The 20014-nt window shown below is 42.5% G+C and overlaps 1 protein-coding gene across 1 annotated transcript; it reads left to right on the top strand.

The window, feature by feature from the left end:
- Positions 1-249: 249 nt before the first annotated feature.
- LOC128746192 (uncharacterized) lies at positions 250-17452 on the top strand. Its single transcript, XM_053843236.1, has 7 exons — positions 250-303; positions 378-805; positions 881-1335; positions 1883-2058; positions 15308-16103; positions 16178-16448; positions 16576-17452. The coding sequence occupies exons 1-7, from the start codon at positions 250-252 to the stop codon at positions 17450-17452; spliced, it is 3057 nt and encodes a 1018-aa protein (XP_053699211.1).
- The last annotated feature ends 2562 nt before the right edge of the window (positions 17453-20014 follow it).

Here is a 20014-nt window from a genome sequence, read left to right as displayed (position 1 = left end):
GTTTTGCTCACTTTTGCTCTTAATTTATCTGCACGACTTCTTTCACACCTTTCGTTATTTAACTTGCTAGCCTTAATTCCCACCAAGAAAATAAATCTCGATGCCAGCGCTGCTGATATTTGCTCAGGGTTTTGCGTGAGAAAAAAGAGAGGGAAACATTTTTGCTTATGTCATCACTCAAGCGTTGACAAGTCGGTGTGAGATTTTCTGTAGGTACGTGCAGCCGATAATTTAATAACAGAATATAACATGGATTTTATTGAGGAAACGTCTCCAACGTGTTTGGTAACGGTAGGTAAACAAGTAAATTAAAATATTTTATCAATTATTAATGGTTGATTAATTGATTAATGGAGATTAATGGTTTTACTTTACAGGAAAATTTTTGGAGGCTTATCGAAGAAGAAATTGGAAAAGTAGCACCTCACGTGAAAAATATTCTGAATTATCAGAACCTTGCTGCAAACAAAGCAATAGGCTCTGTGACGGATAATGATATCGACATTATCGAACAACAATTAAGAAATTCAGCCGGACGCGTTTCAAAGTGGTTGAGTGGCGGTATGACACTGGATGCAGTGTACGGTGCATACGCAGACCAACCTGAACAGTTCATGTTCTCACTCGGCGAAAAACGTGTGATTTCTACTATTGCCACAACAGTAAGAGACCAGGGAATTAAAAAATTTCTTAGCGAACGAAAGAATGCTTCTTTACACGACTGCAGTACTTCGGTTCCTGTCATAAACCAAGAAAGCGAACGGGATACTTTAATTCAACGCATTAGGCATCACATATCACAGAGGTAAACACAGATATAAAAGTATTTTTAGTTTATTAATAAGCATGATAGTTTTTCAGATGCAACGCTTATTACAAGTTGGGATTCCAGTAAGATTAGTTTGGACGAAAGCCGCGCTGGGTTATTAATAGCTCTGCTTCCTTGTCCAGTTTGTGGTAAGCAACTGAAAGCTACCAGACTTCCCCCGCGGTCATGGATGACTTATAATTTACTACGACATGTCAACAATCATCAATCATCTCCACCCATCGATGGGATATCAAAGAATCGATCAAAGAAGAGCAGAACTATTTCTAAACGATATAAGCTAGACCAGTATGCAACCGATGATGAAGAAATATCATTCATAGAACAGCAAAAGCAATTTCATGCAAACGTCACAGATGATGATTCAGCTATTAACATCAACTCAAGCCAAACGCTACGGCTTGTGATTGAACCAGACTTGGAAGCAGGTAGTACTCATGCACATCAAGAAGATTCTAACGCTAGTGAAGTAGAGATACTGCAGTACGCGAATTCACTCACAAACGGTATGTATAAGCTGCCAATAATAATTATAGGGAATTTGTGAAATATATTAATAAGAGAATAACTTTTATCATTTTTGTATTGACTTACACTGGTCAAATTATTTTGTACTTTCTTGTAAGGGAGTTAATTTGATTTTTGTGAAGAACGAACATTGAATGAACTGTGAAAAACAATGCGTTTCCAATACCACCGGTGACCAGTTCATCCAATGTTCGTTCTCCACAAAAATAAAACATTCCACCTTCCACCCAGTATAAGTTATTCTCTTATTAATATAGGGTAAATTAAGCATTACATATTTTTCAAAACATTGTACAGCAAAGTTTCGTTAATTGGTGGTTCGCTAATTGGGCGGTTCGTTAATTGGGTGTTCGCTAATTGGGCTGTGTGAACTTGAATGTCAAAATTGTATGGAATTTTCGAGTTTAGAAATTTCTAACAACTGTCAGTCGGCCCAATTAGCGAATCAGCTGGAGTGCAGTCGTGGCCCAATTAACGAATTCAGGCTGTAATACAGTAAACTTTTGCTCGTTACGTTGTTTTTAGGTGGGCTACGTTTTAATCGGGCTCCCGTTAAAGCTGGATGCCACACGGACCATCAGCGAACATCATCGGCAACGTATCCTAACGGAACGTCAGTGATAGTCGGTTGCATTTTCAATGTGCGCATTCACACGCATCCGGAACGTCACATCACGGAACGTCAAGGCAAAGGCACTCGTGTAAATGCGCTCATTAAAAATGCATGCAACCATCACTGACGTTCCGTCACGATACGTTGCCGTTGATGTTCGGTGATAATCAGTGTGATTCCAGCTTAACTGGGTTATAGCTCATTTAAAGCGAAATCAAACGACATTTCTGACAGTTTGTTTTTTCTTCCGAGAGTCTCTTGAATGAACTATTTCAAATGTAGAAGATAATTGAATTAATTGAATAGAAAACAATTGCATCATTTCGTTTTCTGATTAATAATTTCTGAACTTGTTAACGCAGTCGTACACTGAAACGAGAACCATGGTATCTCCTACCATTTTTCTGAAAACACATGCTTTTTAAAGTACAGTAGACTCTTTCTAAAAAGTTAATTGTTCAAAAAAGTTAGCGAATATTAGCTCTCATACAACACTCCAAATAGTTAACTTTTTCTTTAACTTTTCGGAAAGTTTGAATTTATTGGTTGTACAAGCGTTCGATCACACATGTGTGTTTCCCTTTAATCTTATATTTTCATTTTACGGTTTATTGTCACTTTTTTACCATTTCATATAGAATTGTATCACAGCAAGGATTAAATTAAGCTCTTGTACCGGACAGTTCTATACGAGCACATGGTTACTTCAGGATTTTTGATAACGTGTTGAAAAAGCGCAAACTAAGATTGGATTTAAATGCAAAAGAAGGAACAGATGAAACAGAAAATACCTGCATAATCATGACGTGCACTACAAATTTAATTATCAAAACGTCAAAAGAAGAAAAGCAGGCTAGTATAAAAGACTATGTAAAAGTTACTGAAAGAAACTAGTATTATTTAATGAGTTCTTGCTTCATATTTCCTTCCATTGTAACTTCCACTTATTGAAATGTGTATCCTATATCCGTGAACCTATTTTAGCTTTTGTCTTTATCCTTTTTATAAATTTTTTAGGACCATGAAAAAGCTATTCAAATTAACCATGATGTGCAAGCAACATGTTCCCAGATAGTTTTACCATCTCTCATAGAAATATCTAGTAATTTTGACTACGATTCTACCATAACTCCAGAACGCCTTGACCTTTTCCCTCCAAACTTGGCACATGTTGCTTGGTATAAAGGAATCAGCACTGGGGGGTTGAAAGAAGGGGGGTCACTAACAGGAGAGAGGCCAAAACTCCGAAACGCCTGGATGGCTCTTCATCAAACTTGGCACACATGTTCCTTGACATAAGGGGCACTTGGAGGTTGGAAAGAAGGGAACGCTAACAAAGGGGCGGCCAAATAAGCAAAAGGGATTGGGTTTCTCTTGCATTTAAATCGATTGCAGTTGTGCAAGTGACTTTGAGAAATGAGGGGGATACCACCGAGGAAAGTTATATGAAAGAAACCTTTGTTTCGTTTCCCTATTGGAATTTTCATAGAACAAACCGATATCATAATTATGGCTACATGGCAGAAAGGGAAGCTGACCAGGCAGGAGCCGGCAAGGAGGGATCACGGAACGTGATTATGAATATATGTTCCGCCATAACTTCTGGACTGTTCTTCATCAAACGTCATTTGTCAAACATATGTGTTTGGGCATAAAAGAATCAGCGCAGGGGAGTTGACGAAACAGGAAGACGGTCTCTTACGAAGGGAGAGAAAAGTTCAAATGGGTTAAGGGGTGCGTTTCTCTTCCATTTGGAACAATAGCAGTTATACAAATTGCTGGATTTCTGAAATACGGGGAATAGGATGGCCATTGACAGGAAGGGGGTTCAAAAACCTAAAAATGGTTTTGTGCCAATTTGTAGGTATTACCGAGAAGACAGATTTGCTACTGGCTGGGGGACAACATGAGGGGACCTGACAAAGAGGGTAGACTTATTCAAATGAACAAAAGGGTTTTGTTTCTTGCATAATGAGAATTTTCGTTACAATAACAGATGTACAAGTGACTAAGAAACAAAGGGTCCCGAGTAAGATCAGGTAATCAGGAGTTTAGAAACAAATTTCAACAACAAAATGATTAAGTTCCACTTTTTTCCGTATTTAACATTTTTACAAACTGCGACGATTTTGACCAAAACACTACTCGGTTTTGACTAAGTGGGCTAAGAGCTTATTGCAATTAACGAAAGTTGATTGTATCCGTTTTCCTTGTTTAATGGACCCTCACTTGTTGAAAATTTCGAAAGCTATCAAATGCAGTCAAAATTTTATAAACTGATATGTGGGTTATGTATAGTACCGTGCCTACGGGTAATTCCGCGTAGCACATTATTCCGTGCACTCATCCAAAAAAACAATTTTTCATAAATAAATTTTACTAAAACATCATTAATAAGTATACTATCATGGTATACCATGTTCCTTTATTGTTTTTGTTAAAAACTGACAACTTTTGCTTCATTAGTCTGGCCAAACTAAAGGCTATTTCATTGCACGCTGACCAAAACGTGATTTCCGAATGTTTTCTTAACAATTGTTCTAAGCGGCGGGCTAAATTATCGGAAGGTTTTTTCGCTTCAAAAAGTATTTTTTTTATTATGAATTTGTGCTACACAGGTACATAGATGTACATTTAACTGTTTAATGGAAATAGTTATGAATAACTCATTTTTCTGTTTGTTTTGTTTAAAGATTTGTTGTGAGCGGAATTAAGAGCAGATAAATTAGTGTTGTTTATAATTCCGCGCGGCTGTAGCAGGATCATATCAAAAAATGGATAGCCGAATATGCTTTACTCTTTAGAAAACTTTGTAGACACGTTGAAGAAAGGCAAATAAGGTTGTTCAGTACGGAAATCTGCGAAAATGTTCAGGATTACGGTCAGTACCTTACGGAATGAAAAGCACCAATTGGACAGAGATCCAAAACTAGTGAACCAAAACGTGCGCACTAGAGGTTTAAGTAGAAAATCTTGGTTTTAGATTTGTGGAACCTTAGCAAGAGTTTCTTGAGATTAAAAGATCTATCGTTTGGTGGAATTCAACTTCTGATTAATCCCCCTACAAGTGAAATAAAAAACTCATTTTTCTTCAGTTTCAATATAACACATTTTATGTCATATATTCTCAGAAATAAGAAGTACGGTGGATCCGCGTTTGTTTGAACAATTCCTTATGCGGTGATGATCAGCAACCGCGAGTCGGCCTTAGAGGCCAAAATAATCGTTGGAGGACAGGTGATTTTTTTTTGTATGCCAGAAGGGCATTGGGTTAAAAGGCCACTACGACAGTCTTAATGATCGTCTTTTGTGGCAGGCCCCGATTGCTGTACACAGTTTACGGACCGCTCATACCCATTGATGGAGTTGAGCGGGATAGTTGTAATCCTGTGCCCCAATTCGGTATTATATGGTTTATAAAGCCAATGACCGTTTTGGGATTTAGGCTCCATACCGGATATGGAGTAAGAAGGAAACTTCCTAAGAAGTTGTGCCTTGATAATGCAAGAGCTCCGCAATAGCAGAGCAGATGCGCTGAACTTTCAGGTTCAGAGTTACAAAAGCGGCAGGTGTCGGATGATATCTTGCCGATATTTTTTAAATGATAAAGAGCGGGGCTGTGTCCTGTTAGGAGTCCCGTGATTGTGCGTAGTTCACTACGAGTTAAATGGAGGAGTTTTTTTAGCTACTGCAGGGTTTGGGTAGATAAACTGTTTGGCTTGTCTATAGGCCTGTGTTTGATTCCAACGGGATGCTATTTCTAGCTTTTCCCATGTCATCAGTTCGCCTTTCACGGCGTATATGGAGGCGCCCAGAAACGGTTCAGGACCAATAAATTGCTGAGCTGATCCTTGTCTTGCTACTGTTTTACCTGACTCACTGCGCATATGCGTATTATTGAAATAAAACGCAACCATACGTTTTATTCGTTTATAACGCATATGCAGTTAATATCGATAACAAACGATCTTTTATAAGTTGTGCTTTTGTTATTGCATTTAATTTGTAAAAAGTTGCATAAATAACAATTCAGTTTCACAAGACAATTATTGCGTACTACTGGCACTTGAAATATAAGAAGTATATTGCATATACTTCTGCTTGAAAAACGGTGTGCCACTTTCCTAATGAGATAGTTTCCCTGATGCCGGGTCCGTAGACTCCGGAGCCTGTGCAGGCCCCTATTTTTGAACCATGTGTAAAAAAGCAGATAGTTCCAGATGGAAGATCGGGCCCTCCATTATTCCACATTGAGCGATCTGTTTCAATCACCTCATATGGAACGTCCATATTGGGCCTGGTTTGCATGCAGTCAGAGACTGAAGTGTCAGATTGAACTCCCGAAATATGCGAAGATGACCGATTTGGTCACCTTCGAGTATGGTTTTACTCCTTTGCAACCGTAGTGCGCCGAGCTCTACTTCCTTCTTCACATGAAGATGCAAAGGCAATAAGCATAGCATTGCCTCCATGGCTGCAGTAGGTGTTGTACGCATGGCACTGGTAACTGTAAGACAGGCCAGGCGCTGAACTTTGATTAGTTTGGCTTGGGCTGTCACCTCATTCACCTTTAGCCACCATACGACTGCAGCATAGGTTATCCTAGGCCGTGCAATAGTAGTATATGACCAACAGGCTAGTTGAGGTTTCAATCGCCAGGTTTTGCCAAACAGTGAGCTGCATGCCCAGATAGCCGAAGTTGCTTTCTTAACAGCATAATCTAGGTGGGCAGTCCAGTTCAGTTTTTTTTATCGAGAACTAGCTGACCCGACAAACTTCGTATTGCCACAAATTAACCTGTGTTGTACATAAATCATGAATCTCGGATGATCTTTGTCACAATCTCGAGTTATGCAAGCCCCCCAGTGGGCGGCGCTTCTGACGGCGGGTCACCGGCAACACTCGCGACCGTCTCGTCCTGAATGATCTAGTGTTACTATAGATAGTTTTTGTGGTCTTGTATTGACTAATGTTTTATGGAAGAGTCTCGAATTTCTCGAGTTCGATTAGTTTTTGAGTTTCGCAAAAATTTCTGTTTTATTTGTATGAGAGTCCATATCCCCGTACCACAGGGGTAAGAGGTCTCTAACTATTGTTAAATAAATTGAAGACTCCAAAATCTCCCACATGCTAAATTTGGTTCCATTTGCTTGATTAGTTCTCAAGTTATAAGGAAATTTGAATTTCATTTGTATGGAAGCCCACCCTCTTAAAGGGGAGAGGAGTTATAATTCCCCTTATATAGAGGGGAGGGGTCTCAATTTACCATAGAATAAATTCTTGTCACCGAAAACACCCACATGCCAAATTTTGTTCCATTTGCTTGATTAGTTCTCGAGTTATGCAGAAATTTGTGTTTCATTTGTATGGGAGCCCCCCCTCTTAGTGGGGGGAGGGGCCTCTAACCATCACTAAAACCTTTCCTGACCCCAACAACCTCTACATGCAGATTTTCACGCCGATTGGTTCAGTAGTTTGCGATTCTATAAGGAACATACGGACAGACAGACAGACAGAAATCCTTTTTTATAGGTATAGATTATTCCGAGGTGTTTGACTTCATTACTGAAGCCCAGTCTGACACCATTCAATATAGGGGGAGTAATGGTATGTTTCCTTCGCCTAGTGAATGGTATAACGACTGTTTTGGTGGGGTTAACATTAAGTCCCTCTTGTGAGCACTATACCATGGTGGTGTTTAGAGCTCCTTGCAAGCGACTTGACAATACTGCGTCAAACTTTCCTTTGACGTTAAGTACAACGTCGTCGGCGTAAGCAATGGTCTCATAACCAAGCTGTGATAACTTGTGAAGGAGTGCGTCGGCCACCAGTGACCAGAGCAGGGGAGTGAGAACTCCTCCCTGTGGACATCCTTCGATCACCGAAATCGTGACCGACGTATCTCCCAATGATTCTCTTTTGACAGAGAGCCGTATTAATTGACGCGAAGGACGTGTAATCGAAAGTGCCTTCAATATCAAGAAAATCACAAAGTGCCGTCTCTTGATATTTGAGCGATTTCTCAATTAACGTCGCTAAGCAGTGCAGTGCGGTTTCCGTAGATTTACCGTGTTGGTATGCATGTTGATTTACATGTAACGGAGAGTTTTTTAAAAATTCATTGCGGATATAGTTAGGACATTGTAACACCGTCCGTTTTTTGTAAGAAAATGGGTGGAATACCATCCGGACCTGGAGATTTCAATGGTTCAAAAGAGCTGAGTGCCCAATTGATCGAAGCCTCCGTAAACAATCGGCGTGCAAGTAGAACCGAATCATTTGACACATTGTGTAATGACCCATTCCACTGTTGCCGCCTATGTCTTGTCCAGTGGTTACTGTCGAACCAGGGAAGTGTGTGTTCATCAGAACTTCCAGAGTTTCTCTGGAGGTAACAGTGAGACTCCCATCCTCTTTTTTCAATTACCCTAGACCATTGCAGTGGTCCTTGGACATCGCTTTCTGGCAGAGTTTGAATGCTTTCGCAAAATTTAACTCGTGATTTCCTTTTGGCTTTGCGTAGCTCAGCATTGTATTTGGTGAGGGAGACTCTGTAGTCTTCCCAGTTAGACGTGATTTTGACCCCGTTCAACAGACGCCTTGCTTTCCGGCGGAAACATTTAATAGCAATGGCAGAATGGCAGTCCTCGGTTTGAACTGTGTATTGCAATAGATCAACTTACCATTAGCGCCGGATTGACCGAGGATTGTGGTATCGTTAATCCATGGCTCCTGGATCAGAGCAGCACTCAGCTGCTCATTGGTGAATCTCCGGCTTAGAACACTAGATGCGCCCTTGGCATGGTGGAGGTTCACCTGAACGCAGCGAAAGCTGCTCATTTTGTGGCAGAATTACCGTTTTCAGCTTGATCCAATGATGGATCGAGCCTTGGCATACGGATAACAGCAGCGTTTTCGCTGAGTTGAGCGGCCAAGTCGCCAACACCGGCAGGTTTCGGTTGCTGCAGGCGACAGGCCACAGATGTCCGACCCGCACTTAACGGCGGATTGAGCCTCTGAGGTTTGCTATCGACTGGTGGTTGCTGCGTACGCCTCTTGCGAGGTTTTCCCTGCGCCCGTCTAGTCTTCGCAGGTGTGCATTGTGTAGGTGGCTGCGGGGCACTCCCGGATGGAAGTTCCGCACTCTCCAACCTCAACGTTGCGGGATTGCATGGTCTTGTGGGTGGCGGGGCACTCCCAGAAGGGCGTTCCGCTCGTACCTTCCTCGACTTTGCAGCAGAGACTGTTGCGCCTGTGTTGATCAGACCTCTGCCAACCTGTCGTATGCGTGCTTTGCCAAACATGTAGTTTAGCATAAAGCGCTGCTCGGTGATCTGGCTTGCCGATTTTTGGTAAACCTCCATCAACAGTTCGACGGTGTTTTCAAACACATTGCGACGGCGTATCTGAAACGCTTGTGTCGAAAAGCCGTCGTTCTGATTCTGAAGAAATCTCAAAATTCTCTCGTCCGTGGTGCCGACACTGTCCTGGAAGTACCCTATGAAGGTATGTGCCTTCGGCAGGTCCTTCGTGTCGTAGGCCCGTAGTTGTGCCCCTTCCCACGGACGAGATAGATGCCGTTTGCTTCAGCCATTTGACCATGCTCTGGTCAGAGCACGATGTGGCCAGTGTCAAGTAGCCGTTCTTGAACTGGCAGCTCCTGAACTTTGGCCTAATGTCTGGAGTCTTCTGGTCAGCAATGTGATCCAGAAGAACGGCGCGGCCAGTCTGAAGCTGATCCGTATCCCTGCTAACAGGGAACGGGATAATCAGCCGTAGTTATGGCTACGCTGAAAGCATCCACTATTTCCCTGTATGTGCACCCCGAGGGTGGTTATGGTGCCGAAGGACCCGCGCAGGCTCGGCTGCGTAGTCTCTTTTTGGTGGGACCTTTGTTGCTGATATTCAAGGTTGCCGTATCAGCAGATCGTTGCCTTTTGGTAATGACCAGGTCCCGCTGGGCAGGCTGGCCGGCCGGCAGAAGGGCGAGTTCCTCCGTTTCCTCCTTTGAGTAGTCCTTGCTACGATACCACTTCTGCCAACGCCGTTGCGCATTGGAGAGACGCTTGGCCACATCTCCGCTAGCCTCAGGTTGCCCCTTGACTTCAGGCAACGTCGCTGGATCGGGAAGGTTATCCGCGTCACTCTCCGCATTCCCTGTTGGTGAGTTTAGGATCAGGGATGAAGCCGAGAGACCGCCTTCCAGCGACCTACTGTCGAGGTTAAAGTCCTCTTCCATCCCTGTGTCCATCACTCCGCCAGTATCGACCGTGCCGATCGGAGTGCGCACTTCCGGTCTACCGTCGTGCACCACCTCTACACCTACTCCGGTGTTTATCACCAACTCGTGAGGACAGGTGATTGTCTCCAAACGAAGTGTGAAGTACCTGGGTGTTATGACAGACAACAGACTGAACTTCACCAGCCATGTGGATTATGCTTGTGGTAAAGCGTCAACGGCGGTTACTGCGCTGTCCAAGATCATGCCGAATGGCTACGGTCCTAGCAGCAGTAAGAGACGCCTGATGGCGGGGCGTTGGGCCCCGGCGTTGGAGAGTAAGCGCAATCAGGCATGTCTGAACAAGGTGTTCAGGCTGTTGGCATTGCGCGTTGCGTGCGGCTACCGTGCCATACCGTTGGATGCGATTGGGGTTATTGCAGCCATGATTCCCATATGCATACTTCTAGGTGAGGACATCGAGTGCCATAGGCAGAGGAACGTTAGGGGCGCTAGGGACAGAGTTAGGCTGGACTCTATTAGGCTTTGGCGGAATGGGATCGCACCGATCACGCTAGGTGGACCCATAGGCTGATCCATAACATATCGTCCTGGATCGGTAGAGGACATGGTGAGGTAAACTTTTTCCTTACCCAGTTTCTGTCGGGACATAAATGCTTTAAGAAGTATCTACATACGCGTGGGCGGGTAGGCCCACCCTTTTGCCCCGTTTTCACGGTAACCGAGGAACGGCGGAGCATGTGATGTTTCACTGCCCGCGTTTCACGACCACTCAGCGGGTGATGCTTGTTGTCGTTGGGGAAGACACCAACACCGACAACATCGTGCAGAGAATGCGCTGAACAGCGCGCATGGGGTGCCGTCGATAGGGCGGTAACGAAGGTGATAACGGAGTTGCAACGGCTCGAACGTTTGCAACGACAGGGCCTGACATAGTCAGTAATGGGCTGATTGGGCAGCCCATGTCCTAGGTGAAGGGTAGTGGCGGTATGCGTGAACCCATATACGCAACGGATAAGTCGGAGTGATTAGGCACGTCCTCCCTCCTGAGTAAAACCTAACGGTAGTTCCGGGAGGGGTTCAGGAATGGGCAACAGGAGAGTTTTTTGTAGGTAGGCGCATGTTGGCACCTTGTGAATCCTATTCGCCATCGGGATGGTGCTGTCTATGAAGATTTTCTCCCTGCATAAACAATACAAAAAAAAGGGTGCGTGACAATAGCTTAAGTAGATTTCATAACTATTTCAATACTTGTTAATCAAATGCTTAAGCAAACAGTATGCGTGTTCGATTGGCTCCCTTTTGACAATTCTCGCTGCTCGATTGACTCCCAAGCTGGCTGCTTCCGCGTATCTCTCACCTCTGAGTATTTCTAGTTTGATTCAGTTGGCAATTGCAGGCGGCGAATATTTCATTCTCCGTTCGGATATCTATCATAATCATTGGCAAAACGGAATGTAAAACAGATTAAATATGCTAGATCAGTACAAATAAATCGTATTTATGTGAATTGTTTGCATAAGTAAATGATGTCATGTTGAGAAACACATAAGCCATTTTTAATTTGCACGTCGTTCAAACCAGCGAGATTCAAATTAAAAAGTGTTCAAATTAAAAAACGGTCAAACGAACGGGGGTCCACGGTACAAGCTAATAAACACCAAAATTGTATCCGAGGGTTCATTATAAGCAGTGTCCACTACAGGGTAACTTACCGTTACCCCATTTCACACAGGTTCACAAAGCCTTTTTTCTCAATTGAATTAAGAAATAATAAGTAATCAAGGGGTCGGTCACTCGGCACAACCGTTTTTATGTTAGGCGACTTGAAACGAGCCAAACTGTGCCGATGCTGTACCGAAAGTGCCGAACTGCAAGATTTGTTAAATTCGTTATAATCTGATAGATCTGGCAACCGTGCGAGATGATTTTGACAACTGGCAGTGCTCCAATTTCATATGTAAAATTGCACCGGAGGTGTGCCGCTTGATATCTCTGGAGTGCCGCGGCACAATGTGCTGAGTGTCCGACCCCTTGAAAGTAATGATTTTAAATATAGGGCTCCTGGGAAATAGATTTTTAAATCATATTTCAGATTTGATCAAATTCGGATTTGGTCCCACTGTTTACAGTTACTTACTTATATGTCCATGTCCGCCGGTCCGGCAGAACAAAGGGATGAAATCAGAGATCTCCACTGCTGACGGTTACCCGCCATGGCTTTTACCTGTCGCCAGGACAGGTTCTTGTCTACAGCCCGGATGTCGTTGACTAAGCTCCGTCGCCATGAGCATCTGGGTCTGCCTCTTCTACGCTGTCCTTGTGGATTCCAGTCGAGTGCTTCTCTGCAAACCTCGTTCGCTCCTTTCCTCAAGGTGTGTCCGATCCACTTCCACCTACGTTCACGAATTTCTGTGGCTATCGGCCGTTGATGACACCGACGATGGAGTTCCTCATTGGATATCCAATTATCAGGCCACCAGGCACGAATAATATATCGCAGGCACCGGTTAATGAATACCTGCAGTTTTTGCGTTGTCTCCGCTGAGACGCACCACGTTTCGCAGGCATACAGCAGTACGGATTTAATGTTTGAATTAAAGATTCGGGTTTTCGTACGTAGAGTGATCTGGTTTGAGCGCCAAATGCTTCGCAGACCTGCAAAGGTACCCCTGACCTTCCTGATCCGTGTGGCTATATCAGTCTTGGTACCACCATGGGGCGTTGTTTGGCTACCAAGATATTGAAAGGCGTCTACCTACTCAACTTGTTGTCCCGCTACTGTGAAGTTGGTGGAATTGTCAGTGTTCACTACCATAGACTTAGTTTTCGCTACATTGACTGTGAGACCTGCTGCCTGGGGGCTCTCGGAGAGGTCATCTAACTTGCTCTGCATATCGTTTCGGCGTTGTGCGAGCAAGACAATGTCGTCGGGGGATACAGAGCAACGTAATGCCACGCCAGTTACCGCATTCCGTTAGGTCTCCTTTCTTAGGGACTTCACCGGAAAAGTTGCGGTTTCCCAAATATTGCTGAAAAGCTAATGCATCATCTGGGGTGACAAAGATGGGTCAGCTTTGAACATTTCGGCTGAAATACGATCTATCCCTGGCGCTCTATTGGATTTCATACTCTTGATGGCTGCTACAATTTCATCCAGCGATGGCGCCTCCGAGTTCACGCGATTGATTCGACGAACCGTAGGCGTCATACGCTGCTGGTTTTGTTGGTCTCTGACATTTGAAACTCGGAAGAGTTGTTCAAAATATTCAGTCCATCGCTTAAGCTGTTCTGTACGGTCAGTCAATAGCTGACCAGCTCTGTCCTTTAGCGGCATCTTTGTATTCATCCTGGCACCACTAAGGCGGCGAGAAATATCGTACAACAAACGGATATCACCATTGGCGGCGGCGGTTTCTCCTTGTTCGGCTAGGGAGTTAGTCCAGGCTCTCTTGTCCCGCCTACAAGCACGTTTAACAGCCCTCTCCAGTTCGGCGTATCGTTGACGGGTAGCTGTCTTAGCCGATCTGGTCCGCGCTCGCTCAATGCCGGCTTTCGCCTCTCTCCGCTCGTCGATCTTCCTCCAAGTTTCATCCGAAATCCACTCCCTCCGCCCGTTGCGCGCTTTGCCGAGTGTTTCATCACTGGTCGTGATGAAGGCGTTCTTGATGCCGGTCCATTGCTCTTCGACGGTTCCACCAGGTGGCAACTCCGAGGCTCGAGATTCAAGTTGTTCGACAAAGGCCCTTATCACCTCAGGATTCTCCAATCGGCGGACGTCGTAGCGGCATCCAACTTTTTCATCCCGTCGTTGGACACGTGTGATGCGCAGACGTATCTCAGCGATAACTAGATGATGGTCGGATGCAATATCAGCGCTGCGTTTGTTGCGTACATCAAGAAGGCTCCTTCTCCATTTCCGGCTGATGCAGATGTGGTCGATTGGGTTTTCTGTTCGGCCGTCGCGGGAAACCCACGTGACTTTATGTACTGGTCTATGGGGGAAGTGCGATCCACCAATGACCATGTCGTTATTACCACAGAATTCTGTAAACAGCTCCCAGTTTTCGCTCATCTCTTCTAGGCCATGGCGTCCCATGACGCGTTCAAGGTCCGCGTTGTTTGAGCCAATCTTCGCGTTGAAGTCGCCCATGTGAATTGAGCCCTGCTTGCCCTGCTGGGCAAGGGTCAGTATATTCCATGTTCCGATTCGTGTCCGGGTTTTCATGCTAAAGGTCGTTGCCAATAATCCAGAGAGATTTCTTCTTTCATTTTCGGTAACTTTTTTATGTTCTGGTACAGTAGGCTGTTAACCTAAGGTCCTTATCCCGCTGATGGGGCTGCCATCTTAATGTGGGCGGGAGCCACAGTGCCTCCTTTCCTGTTAGCATACGACAACCGAAGTTGCGTACCCCAGCCGGCATCTCGTGGAGGTAGGAATAGGAGTTAATGAACAGAGGTTATGGAATGCACATGTGCACCCTTTGCCAGCCCTGTTTACAGTGTATTTTAAAAATATAGTACGTTTTTTCTTCAGGTATTGCTACATCCGAGAGAGATGGAAACCGAACAGACAAATGTGGAAAGGAATGGAATATGGGAGATGGGAAAAATTACGTTGGCGAAACTAGTGCTCATTCCTAGGGGGGTGGAATTTTTTTCGATTTTTTTTTCTAGGGGGGGGGGGGTAAATCTCTCCTAGGGGGGGTTTAGCCCCCCCCCCCTCCCCTAGTTCCGCCTATGAAAAATTAATAGCAAGAAAAGTTGTGAGAAATTGTATATTAGTCTTGTATATAGAACTACTCATAAATGCTCAAAAAATTTTCAGATTTGTTCAGGTTTGCCGAGGGTTACTCTAATAAAAAACTGCCTTTTATTTCGGATGAGGATTTTTCTGTACAATCTACGTTGAGTATAAATAATATCGATCAACAAGCTGTGAAAAATTCAGAGGAGCTAGAAAGCGCATCAAATTCAAGTCGTATGTTTCAAAAACAAACTAAATTTTACTTAACTTATGTCACAATTTTTTTGCATAGGCACATATTGTAATGAAAGCTTGGAAAATCCTACTCTTAAAGATTCGATATTCCTTCAGACACTCATCCGGATGCATTCGAGGATAAAAGACTCAAACATTCACTCCAGGCAGTATAGCGAACTGGAGAAGGATATATGTGCCTTCCAATATTTGACGGCAGGGAATGGTCAGTACGAATATTTGAGATCAAATATGGCCACTATGTCGAAGAAGACGATTCAAAGACATATAACTAAATATACAGTTAATCTAAAGGAAGGTGAGGTCGATGTTAGCGGGCTAAAAAAATATTTAGTCGAAAATGATTACCCGCTGATGGTTGTCCTTTCTGAAGACGGCACTAGGATTACCGCAGCTGCACAATATGATTACCGAAACAATAGCATTAGAGGGCTTGTAGCTCCGATGGATGCGAACGGACTCCCAACACCAAATTTGTTTGAGGCAACAACGCCCCGAAAAATGCAAAGTGACCTAAATTGCTACCCTATGGGTAACTATGCATATGTGCAGCTAGCCTTACCCCTGGCACGAAATGCAGCACCGTATGTTTTATATCACGCTTGCTCGAACAATAAGTTCGAACACAGTGATGTCCTCAACAGATGGTATTATGTCGAGGACTTACTATCTAAGGAGGGCATTACTGTAGTTGCCCACGCTTCAGATGGCGATTCGCGTTTATTGAAGGCCATGAAGCAACGAGCAGGATTCAACACTCGACATTTTATGTCACATTGGGGTAGTTGGTTCATATCTGATCGAAATCCAAACAGTCCTGTTAGTGTCCAAGACACTATTCATACAATAAACAAACTGAGAAATCGGTTACTAAACGGAGACATGCTAATCGGTAACAGAAATCATTCGATACCACGTATGGCATGAATTCATTGTTTATTCATTGTTTAATATTTATATTTACAGGTAGTCACACAATATCAAAACAGCACCTTAAAAGCCTGTTGGCAAAAACTAGCAAGGATAAACACGGACTGTGTTTGTCTGACATCGACCTGAAGGACAAAATGAAATTCGGACCCACGATGAAATTGTTGAATCCTGCTGTTACGCAATGCCTTAACGAAAATATAGAAGGTAGCGAAGGTACAGCTGTATTCATTGACATGATGGGAAAATTATATCGATCGTACATCGAAAAAGATGTTACTTTACTAGAACGAGTGTATAACATATGGTAAATATTTTTGTTTAAAATACAACCGAACCAATATATATTTGCTTATCAACTTAAAAAAAACTAATAGATTATACTAATACTACTAAAACTAATAGAACATTATTTCATAATTTAATTTTAACAGGGTTGTCAACTTTTTCATGCGTGGTTGGAGAAACTGGTGCTTGCAAAAGCGAATAAACTCGAAGCTTTGCATTACAACCAACGCGTACTGCTGTGTAGAACTTAATTCCCATGCGTTACTAGAATTCATCACAGCTTGTCGGGATCGGAATGTTCCGGAGCAATGTATCATTGAAAATCTTTCAAGCCAGCCCTGCGAAAAAATCTTTCGTCAGTTAAGATCGATGGCTTCGACCAATCAAACTATTGTCAACTTCACCGTCAAGGAACTAACCGAGAAACTAAGGAGAATTCAAATGAAAATGACCATTATGCTTAAGCACCAGAAGAGTATCAACTTCCCAGCCTTAATATGCGAATCGTCAACCGAACAATCTATGCCATCCGACGACGAGTTAATAACTGTAGTTGAAAAAGCAATGATCACTGCCCGTCGTATATTATTTAATCTCGGTTTGGATAACGATAGTATTGATTTATGCAATTCGTTAAACAAAACAGACACCATGCTACCGGCAATCGAATTCATAAACATCGGAGCGGATTTATGTGTTTCTGATGATGAAATGGAATCTGAGGACATAGAACATACAGAAAGCTTTTTGCAAGATGAACCAATATCTGACGAAGGCGATCATTCTCATGAGACTACTACAACTGGTGATATTTTCGATGCAGCCGAATTGTTCGATAATTGCAATGATGGATTAAATTTAAAAAGCAGTCGTGTGGGTGATAGACACTCTTTCAAAATAAGAGATTCGGATGGGCGAATAAAAGTAATAAAAAAATCTACGGTACTGTGGATGTTCACGCAAGGTCGCCAGCAGTTATCAACGGATCGAATTCGTCGTTTTCAACAAAAAATGGTTCTGTGAAAATCAAACAAACAATTAAAGTATTTATTAAAGTAAGTAAAATGTCTTAAAATTCAAAATATTTTTACGTATCTAGCATCTTTGCAACGTTATTCCAGATCTGCCTTGTTTTTGTATTCGCTTGTAGCCAAGGGTATGTAATCATGCTACCTATTTCTCGTGTTAAGGAGTTAAGAGAGCATTCTTCAAGTATGTAGTTCGTCGGCAAGCAGAATTTCCATTGAATAAAACCAAAACGTCAGAAAAAAACCGTTACACAACAATCCCCATGCATTTGATATTTGTTTCTCATTTCTGCTTGTAGCATGGGTAAATTTGTATTATTTGGAAACATTGAATAGGTAGGTAGTTATTTATATTCCCTGTTTTCCACAGTCAGTTTCTTACTGAGTAGAATAAACTTTTATTTAAATTCAGGTATTGAAAGATGCATTCGTTTACAAAGCCAACGAAGCTTGTGCAGACGTATTCCATGGAATGGATTGATATTGCGTAGGATGTAGAATCATCTGCTTGATCATTGCCCGGTTTCGAAGATTAAACAAGAGCTATAGCTGCATGGAACATTCGGTTTCTAAGGTCAAAGCCAAATGTCTGAACTGCGGATACCAGGGAAGAAGATATGCGACATCACCGGAATAGTCAACGGTTGGAAGGCAAAAACTGCAAGTTTTAAGCGATTAACAGTGTTAGCAATGAATTGTTTTATGGACTTCCTATTTCGATGTTCGCCTCTGGAATAAAACGTATTAAACAGAAACACGTCAATGCGCTCACGCTCACTTCTGAGTTCGATGTACCATTTTTTTAGAATGTTTTGGGATTGGCTTTTTTGTGTATCGATATGTTGACTACTTCAAAATTGTCGCCATCCATGGATGTTTAGTCTACAAAATTTTGACAATTTCACAGCTCTGAGGATAACCCCGAAATGCGCCCAAGTGTTTTTGTTTGAGGCCCAAACAATTTTGGCTATCAGCTGGCGATACAACAGTATTAGTGTGAAATTCATTCAATAATCTAATTGGATCTTCTGATACCTAAGTTTACCTAAACTGATGGTAGCTTCCCTCAAATACATACCTACAAAAAATTTGGTATATCGACATCATTTAGTGTTAATTTTTTTTATTCACAATTATTTATATGCAAAAGAATCCTATTCTTTCTATTATCGTCTCCGTCCCCATTAGCTGATTGATGATACAATGGTTTTTGTTTTTGAACCAATCGAATAAATCTAGCATGTAGGCATTTCTACAGGAACTATATACGCCAGAGAAATATGCCTTCGAAGTACCGCCGCCTAGCGAATGTTACTGGTCATCGTGGATAATCTGCAGCAGGAAAAGATATTGAATATATAACTTCGAACAATTATTTTTTAATTACCGATGAGACAGTTTGATCATTAAACGAGTACCATATAAAACTTTGGAAATCTTTTAGGTACGCGTAATAGTGTCCTCCCGAAGCGTTTCCGGAATGGATCCTGAAAGTAGTGCGGTGTGTTGCAAGTTGATGACAATTTACTATCTCCATTTAAGTCCACAGCGATACCTTCGTCATTATCCCGTTTAAAAAAGAGAGAAATGTTCGGTCGTTCACCAAGGTTGTCATGCCGTCTACTATGGCAGATCCGTGGCCGCTTTTCACTTTCATTCATCGTTGTCCGAGGGCAGGAGTAAAAGGTATAGTACAGCCGAGTACAGCTAATGGTGCACATGCAAAAAACAAACGAAACGGAAAGAAAATATACAAAGAATGTACCTATTCACGCTTGTGAGATTTAAGCATCCAAAAATACCTACCTCGACCTCGATATAACGTCTTCGTTTTAGTCCGTAGTCCACCACCATCCGCAATGAATACAAAACAGCGAGCAATAAATTACAGTTAAGCAGTGACATTTACAAAACTCAAAATAATTCCAAGAGAACGGACATTTGTTTTTCTCACCATTTTTATAATTACTTTTTGCCAAGGTAATTAAACGTAGTTATCTTCTGAAAATAATTGAAAAATTCTGAGAAATATTGAGCAAACTAGAGTAGCTCCCAAAAAAAAGAGTTTCTCAGAGAAAACCTGTCTTGCCCCTCGTTTTTTCATTAAATATTGACCTAGTTGAAATAAAAAAAGAACTGTTAGATGCAGAAAACGAGGAGCTATCAAATAAGGTGAAAAAATCCACTTTTTTGGGGAGATTAAAATACCCAATTCTATTTTTAGAACGAGAAATAGTTTTGCAATCTACCTTTCCAGTCGCTTAATCAACGCTTCATCAACCTTTTGCAGCCAAAAAGAAATCTATTTTTAAATTTAAAAAAATGGAACGCGTCATTTTTATTTCGCCGTCAACGCGATATTTTTAGTTTCGAATAACTTTAATTCGTACAAGTAAGCTAGCTAATTAAAAATGCATGTCTTTTTCCCGGGAATTGAACCCGTCAACTTTTGATCCATAAGCACTCACCGTATGATCCGCCCCATTTGCATCTGCAGAACAGACAGTGAGAATATCTTTACACCTGAAGACGCGTGAAGCAGTCGATAATGTCGATA

Source organism: Sabethes cyaneus, chromosome 1 (genome assembly GCF_943734655.1).
Source record: "Sabethes cyaneus chromosome 1, idSabCyanKW18_F2, whole genome shotgun sequence".
Taxonomy (NCBI): Eukaryota; Metazoa; Arthropoda; class Insecta; order Diptera; family Culicidae; genus Sabethes; species Sabethes cyaneus.
Note: the sequence above shows the minus strand (reverse complement) of the source record. Positions and strands in the feature narration are given on the sequence as shown.